This window comes from Cottoperca gobio, chromosome 9 (genome assembly GCF_900634415.1).
Source record: "Cottoperca gobio chromosome 9, fCotGob3.1, whole genome shotgun sequence".
NCBI lineage: Eukaryota > Metazoa > Chordata > Actinopteri > Perciformes > Bovichtidae > Cottoperca > Cottoperca gobio.
The window spans coordinates 18,582,910-18,602,476 of NC_041363.1; the positions used below are offsets into that span (position 1 = coordinate 18,582,910).

The 19,567-nt window shown below is 39.8% G+C and overlaps 2 protein-coding genes across 8 annotated transcripts in view; one reads left to right on the forward strand and one right to left on the reverse strand.

Annotated features, from left to right (window-relative positions):
• Positions 1 to 6,372, forward strand: part of atosb (atos homolog b) — a 28,120-nt gene extending 21,748 nt beyond the window's left edge. For all 7 annotated transcript variants that reach the window (XM_029439669.1, XM_029439674.1, XM_029439670.1 and 4 more), the window contains 6 exons: positions 657 to 715; positions 1,058 to 1,157; positions 2,364 to 2,522; positions 4,407 to 4,475; positions 4,751 to 4,956; positions 5,191 to 6,372. In XM_029439669.1, coding sequence (XP_029295529.1) covers positions 657 to 715; positions 1,058 to 1,157; positions 2,364 to 2,522; positions 4,407 to 4,475; positions 4,751 to 4,956; positions 5,191 to 5,344 — 747 coding nt within the window. In that variant the 3' untranslated portion in view covers positions 5,345 to 6,372. The remainder of the gene's footprint in view (positions 1 to 656; positions 716 to 1,057; positions 1,158 to 2,363; positions 2,523 to 4,406; positions 4,476 to 4,750; positions 4,957 to 5,190) is intronic.
• A 3,088-nt stretch (positions 6,373 to 9,460) lies between these two features.
• On the reverse strand, positions 9,461 to 18,429 carry naaladl1 (N-acetylated alpha-linked acidic dipeptidase like 1). Its single transcript, XM_029440199.1, has 19 exons — positions 18,230 to 18,429; positions 17,667 to 17,839; positions 16,940 to 17,061; positions 16,019 to 16,138; positions 14,651 to 14,843; positions 14,339 to 14,432; positions 14,166 to 14,270; positions 13,823 to 13,908; positions 13,622 to 13,741; positions 13,449 to 13,534; positions 13,179 to 13,242; positions 12,731 to 12,798; positions 12,515 to 12,606; positions 12,013 to 12,106; positions 11,667 to 11,748; positions 11,254 to 11,427; positions 10,770 to 10,857; positions 10,542 to 10,634; positions 9,461 to 9,758 (listed from the first exon to the last, which is right to left on the reverse strand). Exons 1-19 carry the CDS (start codon positions 18,427 to 18,429, stop codon positions 9,581 to 9,583), a joined length of 2,232 nt encoding a protein of 743 aa, XP_029296059.1. The 3' UTR covers positions 9,461 to 9,580.
• Positions 18,430 to 19,567: the final 1,138 nt, after the last annotated feature.

The following is a 19,567-nucleotide window of genomic DNA, read 5'->3' on the forward strand; positions in this document are numbered from 1 at the left end:
GTAAGAAAGATTCAAGGACACAAATTGAGGACAGAGAGGACAATGAAAGTAAGAGTTGAAGAAAACGATCAATGCTAAACTGTCACAGGTGATATTTCAGTAAATAAGGGTTTAAAAAAGATATTTAAGAGACACAGAAAGGGGAGAAAGGAGGATATTCTAAAATGCCGTCTGTGGTTGTGATCGAGTGTGACGATGAGACGACAAGCTGACAAAGAGCTCCAAGCTCTGTAGGTAGCCGATGTAACCAAGGGTTAGCTAGCACAAATTAGCTAACCATGACTGAAAGGTTTGCTGTGAGCAACTGGCTAGCAGATAGCATAGGTTTGGCTAGTGGCGAGTCATCTGACAGTTGGGTGGCCTTTACGATGAACGGCAGCCTGGAAATGGGGAATGTTTATGCGTGTGATGCAACATCTAAAAGTCAGTGCTCAGTAAGTAGGAGGACACCTGAAATAGAAAAATTACACATATATATTAATCTCACGGGAACACAGAAAAATTTACACACCCATCTTTTTTTGAATATCAAAACTATATTGTTTCTCAGTTTTTCTCTGTGTGTGTGTATTGACAATTTTCAAGCATTTCTGAATAAGGGCTGACATAAAAGAAAACAACTGATAATTTCCTTTTTCTGTCCTCTCTTTGTTCAGACCGCCACAGATTGCACAAGATCAGGGAGACGGCTGAAAAGTGGGCTGCGGCTGAAAAGGTGAGTTCTCCATAATAACCAAAGTTGCATCTTTGAATAACAACATAAAATAACAATATTTAAATTCCAGGTGCATGTTCTTAAACTATGTAACCATGCACCTGTGTGTATGGATGAGAACAGTTCAATGTCAGTTAGATTTACTGCAGCAAAATCAACAAAGGGAAGGTGGGAGTTAGCATAGATTGTATGTTATTCTAAATTAAAGTTGTTTTTTTTGTCTGTACTTGAATACTCAGACGCACTCAGAGGCACGTGACATGTTGGTTGAGAGAAAATTAGTATAATCTTAACCACCACTAACGACCAGTCTGTTTTGTGTGTGTTTGTGGTCATATTCAGTCGGCAGCTGCGCAGTGGCAGACACACAGACACCAGCCGCTCCACACGTTCCAGTTGGCCCTCATCTTCCATCAGCAGATCGCTACTTGGCAACTTTGAGGTACACATTTAAAACATTATTATAATAACTTCAGGAAACACGAGTAAATGCAGGTCAAAGATGGTGACAGACGGACACAGCTGCACACCCAAACATTCCAAGTGGAGCCGAGAGGAGTCTTGGTTTTTCCTTTTTGCCACATGTACAATCTAATACAATTCAATACAACAGCTCAGCCATAAATTCTACCTTTTTTATGAAGTTAATAATCTTATGTTTTGGTGACATTGTCAGAAATGTGTAAATTCAATTATATGTTATTATTATTTAGGTGTTGCACTGGAATACATTATAATGAGAGGTGTTCCTATTTTTTGTGAATTTTTGGGAACATAATATCTGAAACACCTCTCAATATAATGCAGTACAACACCACCACTAACAATGGCCCCAATGCTACAACTAAAATACTAAAATTAACAATAACATTAATGCTATGACATTTTCAGAAAAAGTATTTTTAAGTCTTGATTCAGTATTGTTATTGTGACTGTCCTGATTTATTACATTAAAATGATCGTGGAAAGTAATGTGCAGCGAGAGGGCAAAGGGCACATTATTTATTACCATTTCAAAAATCACCTTTGTAAAACCAGAAATTTGTATGGATGGAACTTAAACCACTTTCTTAAAAGGTTGCATTATATTGGGAAGATGTTACTTTTGACTTTGCCGAGTATATCTGAATATCAGTGAAAAGAACACAATTGTTAAGGATCTTTGCGTAGCTGTTTTCCTTATTGTTACAGAGCCTCGCCTAGAATTATAAGGACTAAAAGTAAATGCAGAAAATATGTTAATACCAAAATGAGATGGTAAAAGATATCTTTCTCCTTTTGTGTAGCTAATTTTAAGAAAAAAGATCATAATATGTTTTCATTAAAATAAGATAAAACATTAAATCGTTAGTTAACGATTTCATGCTTTAAAATATATAATCCTCTAGGCTCACGTCACGTTGTTGGCTTGCAGATGCATATTTTATTACTGTGTTGAACTCTGCTTTGGTTTGATTTAAAATACACAAAATGTGGATTTTTATGGATTTCACATTTTATGGGTGTTTTTCTGATTCTTTGGCTTAACTTGACTGAGAGTGAAGCAGTAAATGTTTCCTTAGGTAAATCTAAGTTTTACAATATGAAGAGTTTTAAAAGACTCCGTTAACGGCTACATACTCTCTTCTCTTTCTCTTGTGTGTTCCAGGAGTCCATACTGAAGGGACGATTCTCCCCGTCAGGCAGGATTGAAGGCTTCACGGCGGAGATCGGTGCCAGCGGCTCTTATTGTCCACAGCACGTCACCCTGCCGGTGCAGGTTACATACTACGACATCTCAGAGCACAGCGCACCCTCACCCTTCCTGGTCAGTCTGTCTCTCTGTCTGTTTCTGTCTGTCTGTCTGTCACTGTCTGTCTGTCTGTCACTGTCTGTCTGACAGCTGTCTGTCTGTCTGTCTGTCTGTCTGTCTCTGTCTGTCTGACAGCTGTCTCTGTCTGTCTGACAGCTGTCTCTGTCTGTCTGTCTCTGTCTGTCTGTCTCTGTCTGTCTCTGTCTGTCTCTGTCTGTCTCTGTATGTCTGACAGCTGTCTGTCTGTCTGTCTGTCTGTCTCTGTCTGTCTGACAGCTGTCTGTCTGTCTCTGTCTGTCTCTGTCTGTCTCTGTATGTCTCTCTGTCTGTCTGTCTGTCTGTCTGTCTCTGTCTGTCTGACAGCTGTCTGTCTCTGTCTGTCTGACAGCTGTCTGTCTGTCTCTGTCTGTCTGTCTGTCTGTCTGTCACTGTCTGTCTGTCTGTCACTGTCTGTCTGACAGCTGTCTGTCTGTCTGTCTGCTGTCTGTCTGTCTGTCACTGTCTGTCTGTACCTGTCTGTCTGTCTGTACTGTCTGTCTCTGTCTGTCTGACAGCTGTCTCTGTCTGTCTGACAGCTGTCTCTGTCTGTCTGTCTGTCTCTGTCTGTCTGTCTGTCTGACAGTCTGTCTGTACAGCTGTCTGTCTGTCTGTCTGTCTGTCACTGTCTGTCTGTCTGTCACTGTCTGTCTGACAGCTGTCTGTCTGTCTGTCTGTCTGTCTCTGTCTGTCTGACAGCTGTCTCTGTCTGTCTGACAGCTGTCTCTGTCTGTCTGTCTCTGTCTGTCTCTGTCTGTCTCTGTATGTCTCTCTGTCTGTCTGTCTGTCTGTCTCTGTCTGTCTCTGTCTGTCTGACAGCTGTCTGTCTGTCTCTGTCTGTCTCTGTCTGTCTGACAGCTGTCTGTCTGTCTCTGTCTGTCTCTGTCTGTCTGTCTGTCTGTCTGTCTGTCTGTAAACAATAAACCAACACAGTTTATTGCATATGGCAGGTTGTGTGTTTGCTAATATGACATTTTTTAGGGATCAGAACAAATATCCAAAACAATAACAGATATATAATTGGCTTCAGCAAGGTTGATGTTGGCTTGCTTTTTCAGTACCAGATGTAAAAAATATGTGCCACGTTGCTCCTTTCCTGCATATCATGAAGCCTTTTGTCAGCACTGAAAACTATATATTCATATTCATCACCTACAGTATATAATCATATATCTTTAGCTGACCAAGTACTTTCGAAATAGGACCAGCCTTAACATGTGAACAACTTTTAGTCCGTCTTAAAAGAAGTCTTGAACTGTGTTTGTTGTTACACTGGAACATTTGGAAACCAGCTGTTTTCACTTTCTTGTCTTCATGTCCTAATTGCTGTGTATAAAAGTGATGAATATCAGGCTTCTTTCGATTCAGTTCTTTGAACTGTTACCTGATATTTTACATTATATGACTCCATGTGTAAGCTGCCTTTGTAACTACAGCATGATGTAGTTATTTTAGAATAAGTACATTTTCATGTAGGATTAGTTTTTATTTTGTGTTTAGTGGTTTTCATGAGGTATTGGTTTGACATGCATAACCTTTACAGATGTGTTTGTGGATCAAACCAGGAATGACAATTATTGTAATACTGCTATCCTACTTCTGCTCCCTTAAAGTTTCACTTTAGCACATTTCATCTACATCCAGATCCTGATCCTGATGTAGAAGTTCACCAAAAACTGTTATTGTTGTTGAGTTATTTTGCCATTACAGTGATTGAGGACATCAAGTCAGTGCCGTGTCTCTCTCTCTCTCCTCCTCTCCTCTCACTCTCACTCTCACTCTCACTCTCACTCTCACTCTCACTCTCACTCTCACTCTCACTCTCACTCTCTCTCACTCTCACTCTCTCTCTCTCCCTCACAGGGGGTGATATCCCTAGAGCCTCTTGGAAAGAAAGGATACAGCATACCCAAAGCAGGGACCATTCAAGTGGTAAGTCTTCTTTCATCTCATTCTTTGCTCAGGGAAATACCATGTTACCTATGAATCTTTCACATATATCTCATTTGTGTTACCACAATGTTTTAAAATGATGACATGGAACATGTTGGCATCATGATATTCTTACTATAAGGGTGTTTGTCATTGCAAGGATGATCTAAGTGCAGTAGTTTTTTTTGTGGTTTGACTCTTTTAGACTTAATGTAAAATCACTGCCAGCTGTCTTATTTATGATATGTTGACTTTGGTCTGACATCTGTTCTCAGACCTTATTTAATCCCAACAAAACTGTGGTGAAGATGTTCCTGGTGACCTACAACTTCGGCGACATGCCTGTTAATCACATGACCTTCCTGCGCCACCGTATCTTCTTGGTTCCCGTAGAGGAGGGGGTTGAGGGGAAAGGCGAGGCTCCTCCAGGGAGCAAAGTGCTAGACAGGAAGAAGATTCTCTGCTACCTGATGCATCTCAGGTATGACTGAGGTTTCAGCTGTCTGCATTTTATACCTGATGTTTAACACTTGACTTTAAACACTGCTTTACTAGCCTGTGTCTTGATGTCTTGATGTCTGGAAAAGATTCATAAGATTACAATAATAACTTAGGAAGCAATAAGCAAGAGTGCAACATGTTTGTGCACTCAGTCATTTTCCAGGTTTAAGTACAGTTAGAAAAAGGTGTTGTGTTAACACATTTTTTTTCTCAGATTCCAGAGCTCCAAATCTGGGAAGATCTACTTGCACAATGATATCCGGCTGCTATTCTCCCGCAAATCCATCGAAGTGGACACAGGGATCCCTTATGAGCTGAAATCTTTCACCGAGGTGCCAAGAAACCCTAAATACTCCCCCCGCGTGTGACCCCAGCTTGACCCTTTGACCCTCCCAAACGGCAACGTAGTCCCTCCTGTGCTTCCCAAAGAGGAGGGAGGGAAACAGACAGACTGCTAGAATGATAGACGCAAATCTTGATGAGACTTGATGAGACACGCCACATGCACACATGAGACACGCCACATGCACACGTGCACATATGATACAGTGTTGGTGATAGTAAAGGTCCCTCTTTTATGCATTTATTCTCTATTGAAAATTCAGACTGTCAAAAGAAATTGGTGAAAGAAAATGTCACTCAATCAAACATGGCATTTCTTGTATTCATTGAAAATATAAAAAAAAATATTAGTGTAAGAGCAGTCCAGCATGCATGCAGTCAAAAGTAGGACGTTTACAACACTTTCATCTGTACAAAGAAAGAAATGCACAAACACTGACACACACACCAAAAGAGACTGACAAGACTTACGCACAGCACATACTACACACGTCACAGCTGAAACACTTCTGGCGGTGACTCTCTGAGTTCAGTGTTAACATGCATGCCTTGTGACTTAAATACCTGAATTTTCCTCCAGTGCCGTATCACACTGTCCTTCACTCTGCCTGCACCTCCAACCGCCTCATAGGCCCAATAATTTCCAAAACTTTTTATTTGACAAATGGCCTCAAACAATAAGCATACCCCTGATTGGGGGGTGAAGAAAAATTACTACACCCTCCCCCACCTTCCACACACTCACAGACAGTATGACTGGCAGAGAGGAGATGAGCAGAGACACAATACTAGCCATCTTGAATCAGATGTCGTATCATTTAAAAAAATACATCGACAGGATTTGACCAGGACAACTCAGGACACGTATTGAAGAATAAATTTCTCTTCTTCCCACTTCACCTATCATGGTACAGACCGCTTTGTACGCATCAAGCTAGGAGGTCATACCATGTCATATCCAGTTCATTTTATGTAGCCAGACTGAGGGACACTGTGTTGTTTTCTTTCTCTTTTTTTTGATGAAAAAATAAACAACAAGCTGTAGTATTTTTAATTTATGTTTTCGCAAATGTCTTAATAAGCAATATGCTGCACAAAGTAGAGTGTGTTTTTCAGCCGGACGAGCTTTCTCTCTGGAGGGGGGGACAGAGAAAGCGAAGAATTGAGAGTGAGGGAGGAAATGGGAGGAGGGAGGGAGGGATGATGAGGGAGGGAAGGGTGGTGGGGTATTTAATATGGGGATAAAGTCTATGTATATTTAAAAGAATAAACTCTGCGACTGGCGAGTAGCAACCTGTCTTTGTTGTGGTTTTTAACTAACGACTAACGATGTGGAAATCCTACTTTTCACCTACACTTCCCGTAATGCCATTTGACAACGTCTTTCATTAGACCCTCCCTGCCTGATAAAAGTCCATGTCTTTCAAACTCCACACCCCCAGTATGCCGTGCAGCCTGTCTGTTAGATTTGAAAACAAAATCGCATCACATTTCAATTACATGACAAAGCTTCTCCAGGACCACAGAAAATATTATAGGGCTGTTTTCACAGGCTGACCATGATAAGTAAACTAAACCTCATATGTAAAATTGGTGGGGTGACCCTTTAAAACTAACCCATAGTTAGCATCTTATTCAAAACAATATTCAAGTCAAATTTGGCTATTGTACTTCCACCCTGATTTGAGAAAAACCAGAAATATATTCTACAACTATATTTTTGTTCCATCGTGTAACATCTTAAATGAAAAGCATCATCAACAATAATAAGATCTGTTCTCAAAGAAAGTAATGTTCCAAGATTACATAAATTGTTCTGAATAAACGTGTGTGTGTGTGTGTGTGTGTGTGTGTGTGCAAATCTGCAAGAGAGGAACCATTAAGCTATAAAGTGCTTCCTCCCCCGGCTTCTGCTGCACTACTGAAACTGTTCAGTGGCTATGAACAGACTTTGGTTGTTCTGTGCAGTTCTGCAAAATATTACTGTCAAACTGTGAATGTCAAGTATGGCATTGCTGAAAATAGAATCCATCCTCTGTAAATATTCCACAGCTAAAGATACAGAGGAACTTCTATATATACGTCTCATCCAATGTACTTAAAGCAAGACGAAAAGTATGGATTAGGGCCTGATCCTGAATTTGTGAAAAAATATTCCACCAATGAGGTCATTGTGTAATTTGTGTAACATCTAAAAGATGGTTTCCAGGGTGATGTGTTTTCTAACATGCAAAGAGTAGACAACACCATGTCAACACAAGCTAGTAAAAATAACTGCAACAATACTGCTACAAACTCGATTCCTGTAAGGTTGCTTGCCAACTGATACTTTGACTCATACCTTCTGTTCCTCTTTGTTTGACATAGTAAATGTACATTTTGCAGTTTTTGTGACTGGTACACAGGCAGCTTGTCTGTAGAGCTCTGTTATGTGTCTTGTGTGGCTTTAATACATATTCAGCAGCATACAATGCTGCTGAATTGCATTTAACTTTATTTGATGCACATTTGTAACAGTGTTTATAATTTGGGTGGAACCAAAAACCAAAGCGACCAATCTTTTTTTAGGAGAATGAGGGTTAAAAATAAATGAAGACACCCACCCCACACAAACTCATATTATTATTATTCATTATACACCAGTTCTACCTCCAAGTTGTGTTTCCTCTGTGGCTGGAAGGGCTCAGATGGGTGTGACTAACAACACTGTAAACTTTAACCAGATGGGAGGTGGCTGAATAAAACCAGCAGTCCCCGAGAGACATGTGTTTACCAGAGAGCCCGAACAGGAAAGAAAGTAAAGGAGACATATCCATGAAGTCAGAGAAGAACAGTTTTCATGTTTCTTCTTATTTTCTATCGCTGTCCCAAGCCCCCCCCCCCCCCCTTCTTTACACTTCTTCTTTAACTGTTATTAACCTTAACAACGTTATTGTCAGCATTATCATGAGATGGATCTGGGAAATGTATGATCTTTTCCATGCGTCTGGTTTGTAGCCACTACATTCACTCAGGTTTTGTGACAGCGATACTTGTAATCCCAGATGCTGACTAAACCCATAGGATTGTTTCAAATAATTTCCTGACCCCTGGTGGCAGGAGCGAGTATTGCAGCCCCCCATCCAGGCCTGCAGTAGGGCAGCAGCCTGCAATCGAGATCGTACATGCCAATTTTCAATGAGGTGCAGTTTGTCCATTTTTTAGACTCTAACATCTTGACGTATTCAATTATTAGCATTTTTTTTGCAACAGCAGTTTGGGAATAGATGATTAAGCATTTTTGAAACTCTGATAGTCATCTCATGTTGCTGTGAACACTGATTGCCAGATATCCCTGACAGCTGACAAACGTTGCCAATAGACATTCATCCTTGTATGACAAACCTTTGCACCAATCTTTCTGACTCAATATGTGCATTAGAGGATGGGCTTGAGCCATTAATTTATGGATCATAAACCCAGTACATTTACATGTCATCATTCTGCTGTAAGGGCTCTGCAGTGTCTGTCTGGTTTCTTCATTCCCAGACAGTCTGGTGACTCAGGGGTACGACTGTTTACTGCTCCTGTCAGATGAAATAGTTTTGGCACACATAGATGACATAAACGTCTGAATAATTAGCAAGTCATCATCCCTCATTTAGTGTGACTCATTCTTGCTCAACCAGAAATGTGCTGTGCTTGATTCTTTTAATAAAATACTATCGTGAGATACAAACTCCATTTAGATTAAAGAGCTGGACATCTTTTTCCTTTATAAGCACATGGCAAGATAAGATAATGTATTGTGCTGTACTGTACTGAGGTGGATATGTGTGACTCTTATATCATAGTGGTCACTGTCTCAATTGCATTTTCTTTTTCTTCATTAATGTTCTTATTGTTGTTGTTCACACAATGTGGAAAGACTAGTATAAGTAACCTAAATTAAAACAGGAACTTTTAACCTATGTAAGTGGAAGCTAATTTTAACAGTTGGTTTACACTTAAAAAAAAAACTACAACTGTGGTTTATCTTTAATGGAGTGCTTTAATAACAAAAATCATATTTAGATATTGTAATCATGTGACAAAGACATAAGACATCATTCATGTTGCTGTTATTGATAAGCTTTGTTCATTGATTCATTGATATCGTCCCTTAACATCATCTATAAATAGTCTCATTATGGCCGAGCTGATCTGTGCTCATTGGCTGCAGGTCCCCGTCTTTTTTTTAATCCCTGAGCGTTTGCAGTTCCTCCCTCTTTCCTCTGCTTCGTCTATATGACGTCAACCAGTGTGTGAGCAGCGCCCTCGATGGCCTGGCTGAGGACTGACAGGTGGTAGTGCACTTTGTCCCAGGCGCTGGACTGTCCCGATGACTCAGCGTTGGCGTAGGCATCGGCCAGACCTGGGAAGGTTGCCTTGCCGGCACCACTTGAGGCCCAGATAACATGCCTGCATTACATACAGGGCGATACAGAGTAATATAAAACTGATGAACTATCAACAGAGATGAGCTAAGTCACAATAAAGCAGGTTACATTATACCTAACATAGCATGAGGAGAGGAGTGGAAGCGGGAGTCACAGAGAGGAAGAGAGACAAAAAAATATTTTGAAAAGATAAAAAGAAAATTGTTATACTTGTATAGAATGACTGCTTTACATGTGTCTTTGTAACAAGACTAAGTATTAGCTATTCTAGCAGCTCTGCCAGGCTTTCTTTAGGCGTAAATGTTCAAAATGATGATATACATGCTAATGTTTAGCAGATCTATCCAATAGTTGTTGAGACAGGATCACCAGAGTCAATAGATTACATCGTCTGGGGAAAATGAATGATTTCAGTTTAGACCCCTTGAGCCATGCTGCTAGTCATAATGTCATATTTCCAATTTCCTAGCTTATTCCATATTTCCATGCACTACTCAGTATTCAGTATTTTCTGATTTGTATGTGCCAAACATGAGGTCATGTTGTCTTTCTATCACTGTGTGTCAGTATTCATGTCTGTCACTATTTGAGTTTTAATGACTCAGGTACATGTATTGTTTGTGGTAAAAAATAAATAAACTACACTAAAAGTCTTTACTGTGCCCTTATTCCCCCTCCTGTTTTACTGTTTGTATATCTTGTGGACATCAAGTACAGTGCATACAGCAAACTACACAAGGCAGCTTGTGTATTCAGCCCCACAAAACCAACATGCACTCCCCAGGGCAACACATCATCATCTTACCTGTATGCATATTTATCTGGAAAGGCCAGCGGGTCCAAGAAAGCTCGGTCTAGCAGCATGAGCTGGTCGTTGATCCTTCTGACCTTCAGTGGTCTGCGAGAAGAGAGACGGAGGGAGAGAGGGGGGTTATTCAGCCTTCATTTCCATGTGGATGGGAATGGAGATAATAATATGGTATTACAATTGTAATATTGTAATATTGTATTGTCTGTATGTTTGGTCTCCTACGTTTCATTCGCCAGGTCTGAACTGCTTATCACCTGGTCCAAATGAGAAGCTGCACTGCGAAAGCTGGCCACTGCACGTTTTAGTGGTTCTGAAATGAGACACAGATTAGCCGGAAAATATTTCACCCATTCTAATCCTCTGTGAGTGCTGGTAAAAGAAATGGATGCTGCTTCTGCTGTTTGTTCTGTTCTGAAGTGCAACCTGAAGACAGTTTTTTAGCGCTTATGTCTTCAGGTTTTTCCTGAGAGCAGTTTGGTTAATAAGTTCCAGTCAGAGACATTGTCGATCTTAGGTCCAGTGATTATTCCAGCTGCCTTGGCCAAACCATAAAAACATCCACTGCACCATTTGAAAAATAGTTTTGTCTTGGCATACTGAAACATAAAACCCAGATGAAGTTCATTTGTAATATTTCTATTAGTGTGTGATGTGTACTGCTATATTCCCTGCATCACTGAAAGGTCTCTGACTGTCCTGTGCTTACCCATAGTGATATTATTAGTATGTAGTTGATGCTGATATAGAATCACTGCTGTTTTGAGGTAGTCCTCCAGACTCTCAGCGTAGTCACTGCAGTTTAATGGCAACACCAGGCTGTCAGCCAATCGAATGAGGATGTTTCCCGCTGTCCTGGCAATGGCCTGGTGACTGACGAACCCTGAGAGGAGGAAGTGGTAGAATGAGAAGTTAAACACAAGAGGATATATTTTGGGGAATGTTTTGCCGTCCAGTTACAGATGATGAAGAACCTGAGTAGAAAGAGTTTGGCTGAGATACACAAGGCTCTTTTGTTAAAAAATATACCACATTTTTGAATGATATAACATAAAACAAAGCATAATCTGCAGTACCATGACAGAACAAATGCATGTGATAACATGAGACCTCATTGCTCACCAGGATCAATGAACTTTGAAGCGTAGTCAAAGGTGTCGTATGCTGTGTGGTACGCAGGGTAAATCCGAGCATTTGTTTTACTCTGTATGAAGAAAAATATCCATATGATAGGAGTTACATTACTAAATGAGTTCAGTCTAATTCTGACTTCTTATCACACATGTGCACACCAAAATGATTTGTTTTATTGGGATGACAACACTTGTTTCAGACAAGACGTTAAATGAGACGTAGTGTAGCAAGATAGCAAAGTGCAACACATTTAAGAGCCAGTTAGCAGGTAGGAGGAAGGTGAAGTCAGACAGAAATCTATTACAGTAAGTCAAAGGCAAACAGTCTTTCATACCCTGTCATATGTGTATGAAATGTCCATTGAAGTGATACCCAGGTAATGGACAAAGGCAGCGTAATCACTTCCTGCTCCTGACAGGTATCCCACCCTGTCAAAGGAAGACAAGAAGCAGCTTTATTGAGTGCATGACAGACCTGAGATTTCTATGAGGACACATACAGTATACTTAAATATGAACACGTTCAGGATGCAAATCAGGGGCCTAGTTACCTTTGATTAGGATCTCTGCAAGGTGGGTTTACATTTCTCAATCACTCTGATTCAGCATTTCAACAGTTAACAGGTGACCCTGTTGTTTCAAATGTCCAATAACAAGCCAAAACCTATCCACTACAGATTATGGATGAGGCTTTTTGGTCAACAATAAGTGAAATACCTTCCATATATAGTTTAGCAAACTTTCACATGGTTGGGAATTTGTAATAAAAAAACCTCTTCCCCCAGGATGCAATGCAAGATGTGCGAAAATTAAAGCGGTGTAACTGTAGTTCATTACTTGGGAATGGGTCCATGAGCCGGGCTTGTCCTGTTGGCATATTTGATCCAGTTGTCGTACACAGATGTGGAGTCCAGCCCAGGTGCATCGACCTGGAGAACAAACATACTTTCATGTGACAGGTTCCTGGTGGAGTGTGGACAATAGTTTACCTCAAGTGCTGGTTAAAAAACATCTGAACTGACATGTGAGTTAGTTTTTTTTAATAAAGCTCACCTGTTTTGCAGCTTGGAAGATGACGTTCTGTAGTGATGGCATCCCAGAAGCCCTGAGAGTGGCGTTGGCTGAGGTGTGGAAGATGAATGAGTTTTTGATTAGCAGCAGTAATAACTTGTACATCACCAAGACAAAACACTTTCTCACAGCCTCAGAACACAACTTGCAGTTGCAGCCATTGTAGGGAATTCTTCTTCATGCATTTTAAACTTTGTACCTCAAAAATAATCAAAATAATTCATGCCTGTCAACAACATGGTTTCTAGAACCTTCCTACAAACATCAGAAGGGTGAAAAATCAATAATCAATCAAGCAAAATTGTACTTTTTCTTTTGAGGAAACAATGACTGAGATTATTATTATTATTATTATTATTATTATTATTATTGTAGGCATTATATATATTTATATTTCCTCCCAACAGGTAGTGCAGCATGAGCTTCTTACCAAAAACCGCTATATCCACATTGATATAAGCAACAGTTCGTTCACTGAGCTTGGTGAAGTATTGCTGGAGAAAGGACGAGATCAAGGTCATAATTGTTACTGTAAGTTTACAAGCAATACTTAAAGCCAGACTGTGTAACCTGCCACTGTAGTGACACATTATGGAATTATGGCACATTTGGTTTAACAGTAGTACATCCAGTAAAGAGTAATCAACTGCGCAACATGAACACATTTCTTGTTGTTATGTGGATTCATTTAATTAATCACCTCTGTGTACTCTGCAGACCCAATAAGGCCAAACTCCTCCGCTCCCCAGCTTCCAAAGATAATGGACCTGCGAGGCCTCCATTTGCCTGCCACAGAGGGTAACAGAGATGAACTCTTTATCCATCAATATAAACAAAATAATTAGTCACTCATTCACCTTTGACTCTCCTCACCCTGCTTGACCATTGTGCCCAGAACTCTGGTCAGTTCCAGCATGACCGACGTCCCGCTGCTCGGGTCGATGGCACCATGAACCCAGCTGTCCCTGTGGTTCCCATAGATCACATACCTGTCTGTGAACAACACAGAGCAGAGTAATTACAAGCTGACAACAGATGGTAGTGGATGGTGGACTTGGACTTCACCAGTCTCACCTGGCTCGACACTTCCTCTGATAACTCCCATCACATTGGAGGAGTTCTTCAACTCTTCATAGTTGAAGATGTCCAGTTTCACATCACTGGAAAAGAGGTTTTTTTGTATGAAGCAACAAGGTATGGATACAAATAGATGTCCCACTTCCCCCACAGGAGATTGTATTTCGAAAAAAAAGATTGTACTCCCCACTCTGGGAGCTGAAACAGTTTAATATAATAAAAATAAAGAAAGGTTTGATGATCCTTATTTTATCATTTAAAGGCACATTGCTCAATAAGAAGTATCCACGATTAGCTTTGAATGCAGCTAAATGCCTGAATTTGTCTAGCAGTTGACTACCTGTTGCTGAAAGCAGATGTATCTGTGAACCCTGGACCGCCAAAGTTGTAGGTACATTTGAATGCTCCCTGCCATGGAGCTGGAGCTGCTTGTCCGCCCAGCTCACTGAAATGGAAAAACAAGTTTATTTTGGGCTTTATCAAATCCACAAGCAGATGTGTCTCATCACAAACCAGATTAGCCTGTAGGCATCCTCAAATCCGATAGGTTGAATTGGAATGGGAGGGATCCCCGTGATGTTCTTGACGGGAATTCTGTAGGTTTCATCTGCAAAATCCAGTAAAGAATATATAGAAAAGTCAAATATTAAAATTGAAATGATTTAAATAGCCTGTTTTATCTTTATTTGCATCTTTGAAGCTGGCTGTAGCTGTTGTAAAGATCCCTCCTCGAACTGTATTGGAGCCAAAGTGCAGCAGTAGTTAACACACAATAAAAAAAGAAAAACACTATTGTTAACCTCTTTTACACAAGTCACTTGTTACCTTTGGCAGCAAGGTAGGGTGTGAGCATGTCTCCATAGTGGCTTTTAAAGGAACCTCTCTCCACACCAGAGGGCGGCATGTACCAGGAGTGAGGATACGTCTCGTTGACGTCTGACATGAGACCATCGTTGATGTCCAAAGGGTCTGTGTAGACGAGCACACCAATGACGCCATAGGGTGCTGCATTGATGGCCTGGATGAGACACACATGGTATTGGATCAAAAAATATATTTTATTTACATAATTTACTGATATACACTTTTATTAAACTTAATGTCAAAGGCATTTCCACCTGGAAGCAGTTTAGTACATTACAGAAACAAAACAGTGGAATGCTCTGAGTATTAGTTTTAGTCAGTTTAAAACTAATGTTGAAAACAAAGGTTGAAAGACAGACGGCCATGTTATCAGTGGTCGGATAATGCCTCTCTGGATGGATGCGCACTGGTGTGTCCTACAGGTGTATTTAACGTTATGTGGAATTATCATTTTTATATTGTTTTATGTGCATTATGTACACGCCCTGGGGACAACAACTTGTGCAGCATGCAATACAATGCAGACAGCATTGTGCTATATCTGATGCAATACATTTATTGTACGCTGTCACTGTTTTAAACTAATAAAATAATAAAACCATTTTTCTACTGATGGCCATTAAACTCTGTATGCATGCTTTACCGTACTTTGTTTTTTTGTGCTTGCCATTTATGCATTTGTGTCTTTGTGTTCAGTGTTGACTCATCTGTGTTGTTCCTGACTAACAGTAACCTGTCGCTTACAAGAAAGTTCATTAAAACCCGAGTGGTAACCTTATACTTACATGATGCTGATTGGTTATTTGTGCACTGTAAAGAGTCACAGTTTAAGGATGTGTAACCCTCTCTTTCAACAGATGATTTATTAAGAAACTACAAGATTGTAATGTGTAGTATAGACTGGTTGTATACTTCCTTTAGAATAAAGGTTAGACATTTTATTTGTATGATTTCATGATATTTAAACAGAGAATCTGTGGTTATTTAATTTGCTTCTTCATTTGGAGTGGTATACAGAAACTCATTTTGAATGTTAGTGACATATAGAAACACATTTTATGGATTTTTAGGCGTATTGTGCAGTTCAATAAAGTATGCTCATTTGTTTTTAATTAGTTTTTGTATGCATTTGATATTAGTTCTCTGCCGAGAAACGCCACTGTCATTAAATTGACTGTAAATATTTGCACCCTTCACTATCTCAACTAAAGATATAATTTAAAGATTAAAGGTGTTGACTATATTGATGCCGCTTTCCAAAGCACTCAAAGCTCACGAGCAGATTGTCTCTGCTTATCTTCATAAAACACAATATAACCAAACACTCACTTTATTAGCTCTTCCCGCTCCGCCATATCTGGTGATCGCAATAGTTCCTCTCAGGTCCACTGTCTTGTTCAATAGCTGGTAGTCACTGGGTTTCCCCTGGTTGGCGTACACCAGTTTCCCCTAAAACCATCATAAAAATCCACAATTGACCAGTAAAAGAAACTCAATTGATGGTGAAGTGAGGCCAGGATTAGGTAATCTTTTCATGACACAAGAAATACTTTATATACACATTATATACATTTACATTTCCCAAATCGAATCCAAATCATCATGCAACTCCTTGAGGATCCTTTCACTAAACTCTTGTGTACGGTTATTTTAAATATAATGCTGAAAGACCGTTATATAATATTGACTAAAAAAGAGACTTAAATAGATTCCTTATCACAGCCTCCTCTTTCATCACAAGTCTTACTATGGCCTCCTCTTCCAGATAGTAACAACCAGTCTTTGTCACTCTTAACAGATGGGCTTGTGTTACTTCATTAACTCAGTCAGCACCATAAAGTGTTATGTTATCAGTACTTGAAACCGCATCTGTTAGGAATTGCAGTTTTGTGGAAATCTACCAGTCACATCTGTCTTTGACTAAGAAATAAAACAGTTAAAAAAACTCTCTTCTCTTATGTTTGTTCCTCTTTCCCTTTTTAAGTTTAGGTAGAGTAGACATATAAACTAAACCCTCCCCCAAGAACATACTGTACTGGGGACTATTCTATTCATCCCATTGGTGTACCAGCAGAACAATAAATACATCTCCAACCTTTTCAAGCCTCTGAAGTGTTTGAAAATAAAAGTGTATGTTACATTAGAGGCCTACATGCCAGGCCTTGATCAGCTCTGCTTGGTGCTAACCAGGTAATAATGATAAAGCAGCTGCTTTACACAGCTTTAAGAGATCTTAAGAGAGTGTTTTACCTTTGGATGTCCAGCAGGAGAGTATGCAGCGTATGGCTGAACCACCTCAGGGTCATCTTGATCGGAAGTATAACTCTTCTCTTTTTCTCTGGCAGTGTGCAGCACAGTATCAGACGGGCTCACTGAAATAAACAACTCATGGTGAATGGTCTGCTAGTACCGTAAGTGACATTCAGCAGGTCACTGGCAGAATGAAAACCTCCCTAAATGTTAGACACCACCAAAAAAGTAGTCAAAACCAATCGAACTGTAAACCTTTTTAGATTATTTCCAGTTTCTTGGAAAGTTGGACTGAGTGTGAAATGTCCAAACATAAAATATTATTTCCAGCTAAAGTTGGTTTTGATGCAACACAATTGAACACATTCAACAAGCTGAATGTAATAAGTTGTTCCCGCTTCTCACGGATAATCCTGCAGATGTAACAGATCATTTAGATCTGGTTTTACGGCAGCTTCCCCTGTATTAAACCATCCAGCACAACAGTAAAGCCTATTAACGCACTCCATCTTATAATGTACTGACCCATTTAGACAGTTTCTATGAATTGACTGTGTTAGACCCGCTACCTCATAATCCCCCTTTATCCATGAACGTTCTTAAATTGTAGTTAAAGGATAACTTGATTAAGACCAGTGGAATTTCATTTAAAAATGTGCTGAATGGAAAGTGATGGTGTGACTGTTCCCACTTTCATTTCAACACATTTAACAACCCGTTGACTCACCTACAGTGACCTTGTTTGGGTTCTTGGGGTCTGGGAAGGACAGGTAGACCATGTACTCCTCTCTCCAAGCCTGGTCCAGACCGGTTTCGGGGTCCTGCCATCTCTTTAGCATAAACTGCACTGTCTTCTCGTCTCCAGCTGTGGTGGCCATATGGGGCACTTTGGTCAGCTCCCTGTGGAGAAAGATTAGGATAAAGAAAGGTTTGATCCAATAATATTTTAGATAATCTACTGCCTAAAAGGGCTTTGAGGAATTGAAAGTGGTTTCTTAGGTAAACCACAAAAGGATCAAGTGACCAGTTGTTTTTCAAGAAACCTTTATTCAGTATCTGTGGAAAAAGCTTCATGATGCTAAATGAATCTCATGAGTATGAGCCCTCAGTTTTTTAAAAGTGTTTTCTACTTTTCAATGTGAAAAACAAAAACAAAAGCTTTTTACTTTCCTTTTTTTTTTTTTTTTACTTCCTGTTCTCACATTTGTATCACTTGAACAAATGAACAAAAAACAAAAAGCGTAAATGATTGACTCTCTTGAATCTAAATTTGATCGTTCAACAACTCACCGGAGGTTTTCCCGAATCTGGATGTTGTCCACCTCAGACAAGAACTTCTCAATGAGGTTCTCGTCCACATCCTTCGCCACATCCTTCACCCAGGACGGTGCCGAGCCGCTGCTCTCTGTGATACCATAATGGCCGATCAGGATACCTGCGGTCAGTACGGCAGCACCACACACAATCCCAATCAACACCTGCTTTATCATTCTCCTGCTTTGAATGAGGTCTTCAAAGAAAATTGTTCTTCTTCTCTTTGGACCTGAATTTTGAGCCAAACAGGGAGTTTTCTCAGGAATGTTGTGGTGTTGCTTATGAATCCAGGCCTATGTAAGATAATCACTGCAACATCAGTGCAGCTGCAGAAGTGGCCTCCCATAAGAAAAGGACATGCTCGTTGTAAAGTTTACTCATTAATGTCTACAGATGGGATGGACTTTGTCCCTTTCTATATGTGAATGAGGACGTAAAACTATTGATTTTTAAATCAAACACAAACACTGTGTACATATTTGGATTAGAGGTGATATTCAGCAGAACATCTTTTATTTTGGTTGTTTGGACTATTTCTGAATGCAAAAGTCAGGATCCTCAAAGGATTAAGTACAGAATGAAAGACTTGACATGAGTAATCATTTATCACTTGGCAGGTTTAACATGGTGAAGGCTGTACAACATTATATTATTAGTTGGTTAATTGACAAAAAACAACAAAATAAACATATGAAAAAGTTTTACATCAAATAAAAACATAATGTTCAAACAATATGTCATGTACAATACAATACAAAGCACATTAATACAAATACCAAACAACACTGTCTTGTTTGAACTTATTCAGGCAAGTATGCAACAAAACATCTGGTCTTGTCTGTGCCTATAAATAATGGACTAAGATTATTTGAGCAGATAAAATTGTTCACTTGGAACTGTAATACAACTTTTTTTTTTTACTTGAGTACGATCATATGCATGCATTAAAAGTGTTATGTAATATCAACATTCAGGTAGCTTGGTTTGTCATCTCTTCAGGATGTCAGGGCACACTCACAGAGACCCATCGCTCACCTCACAGAGGCCAGGACTAACTGTTCCAGCTGGTAGATAAGAATTGTAGTAGCTTTGTCGTTGCCTTAAATCTGCGGCAGATGATACTGCTGTCTTCTAGAATGTGTTGACTAAGATTTGAGGAGCCATCAATGTGATCCATCTTTAGGTAAACAAGTTTACTGCTTGCCCTGTTGAGGTTAAATATCGAGAGAGAATGGTTGTGCTGGAGAATAGATTGTGATGTGCACTGCGACTACGTCTTTGTAATTACTTGCATTGCTCATCCTCTGTTCTCCT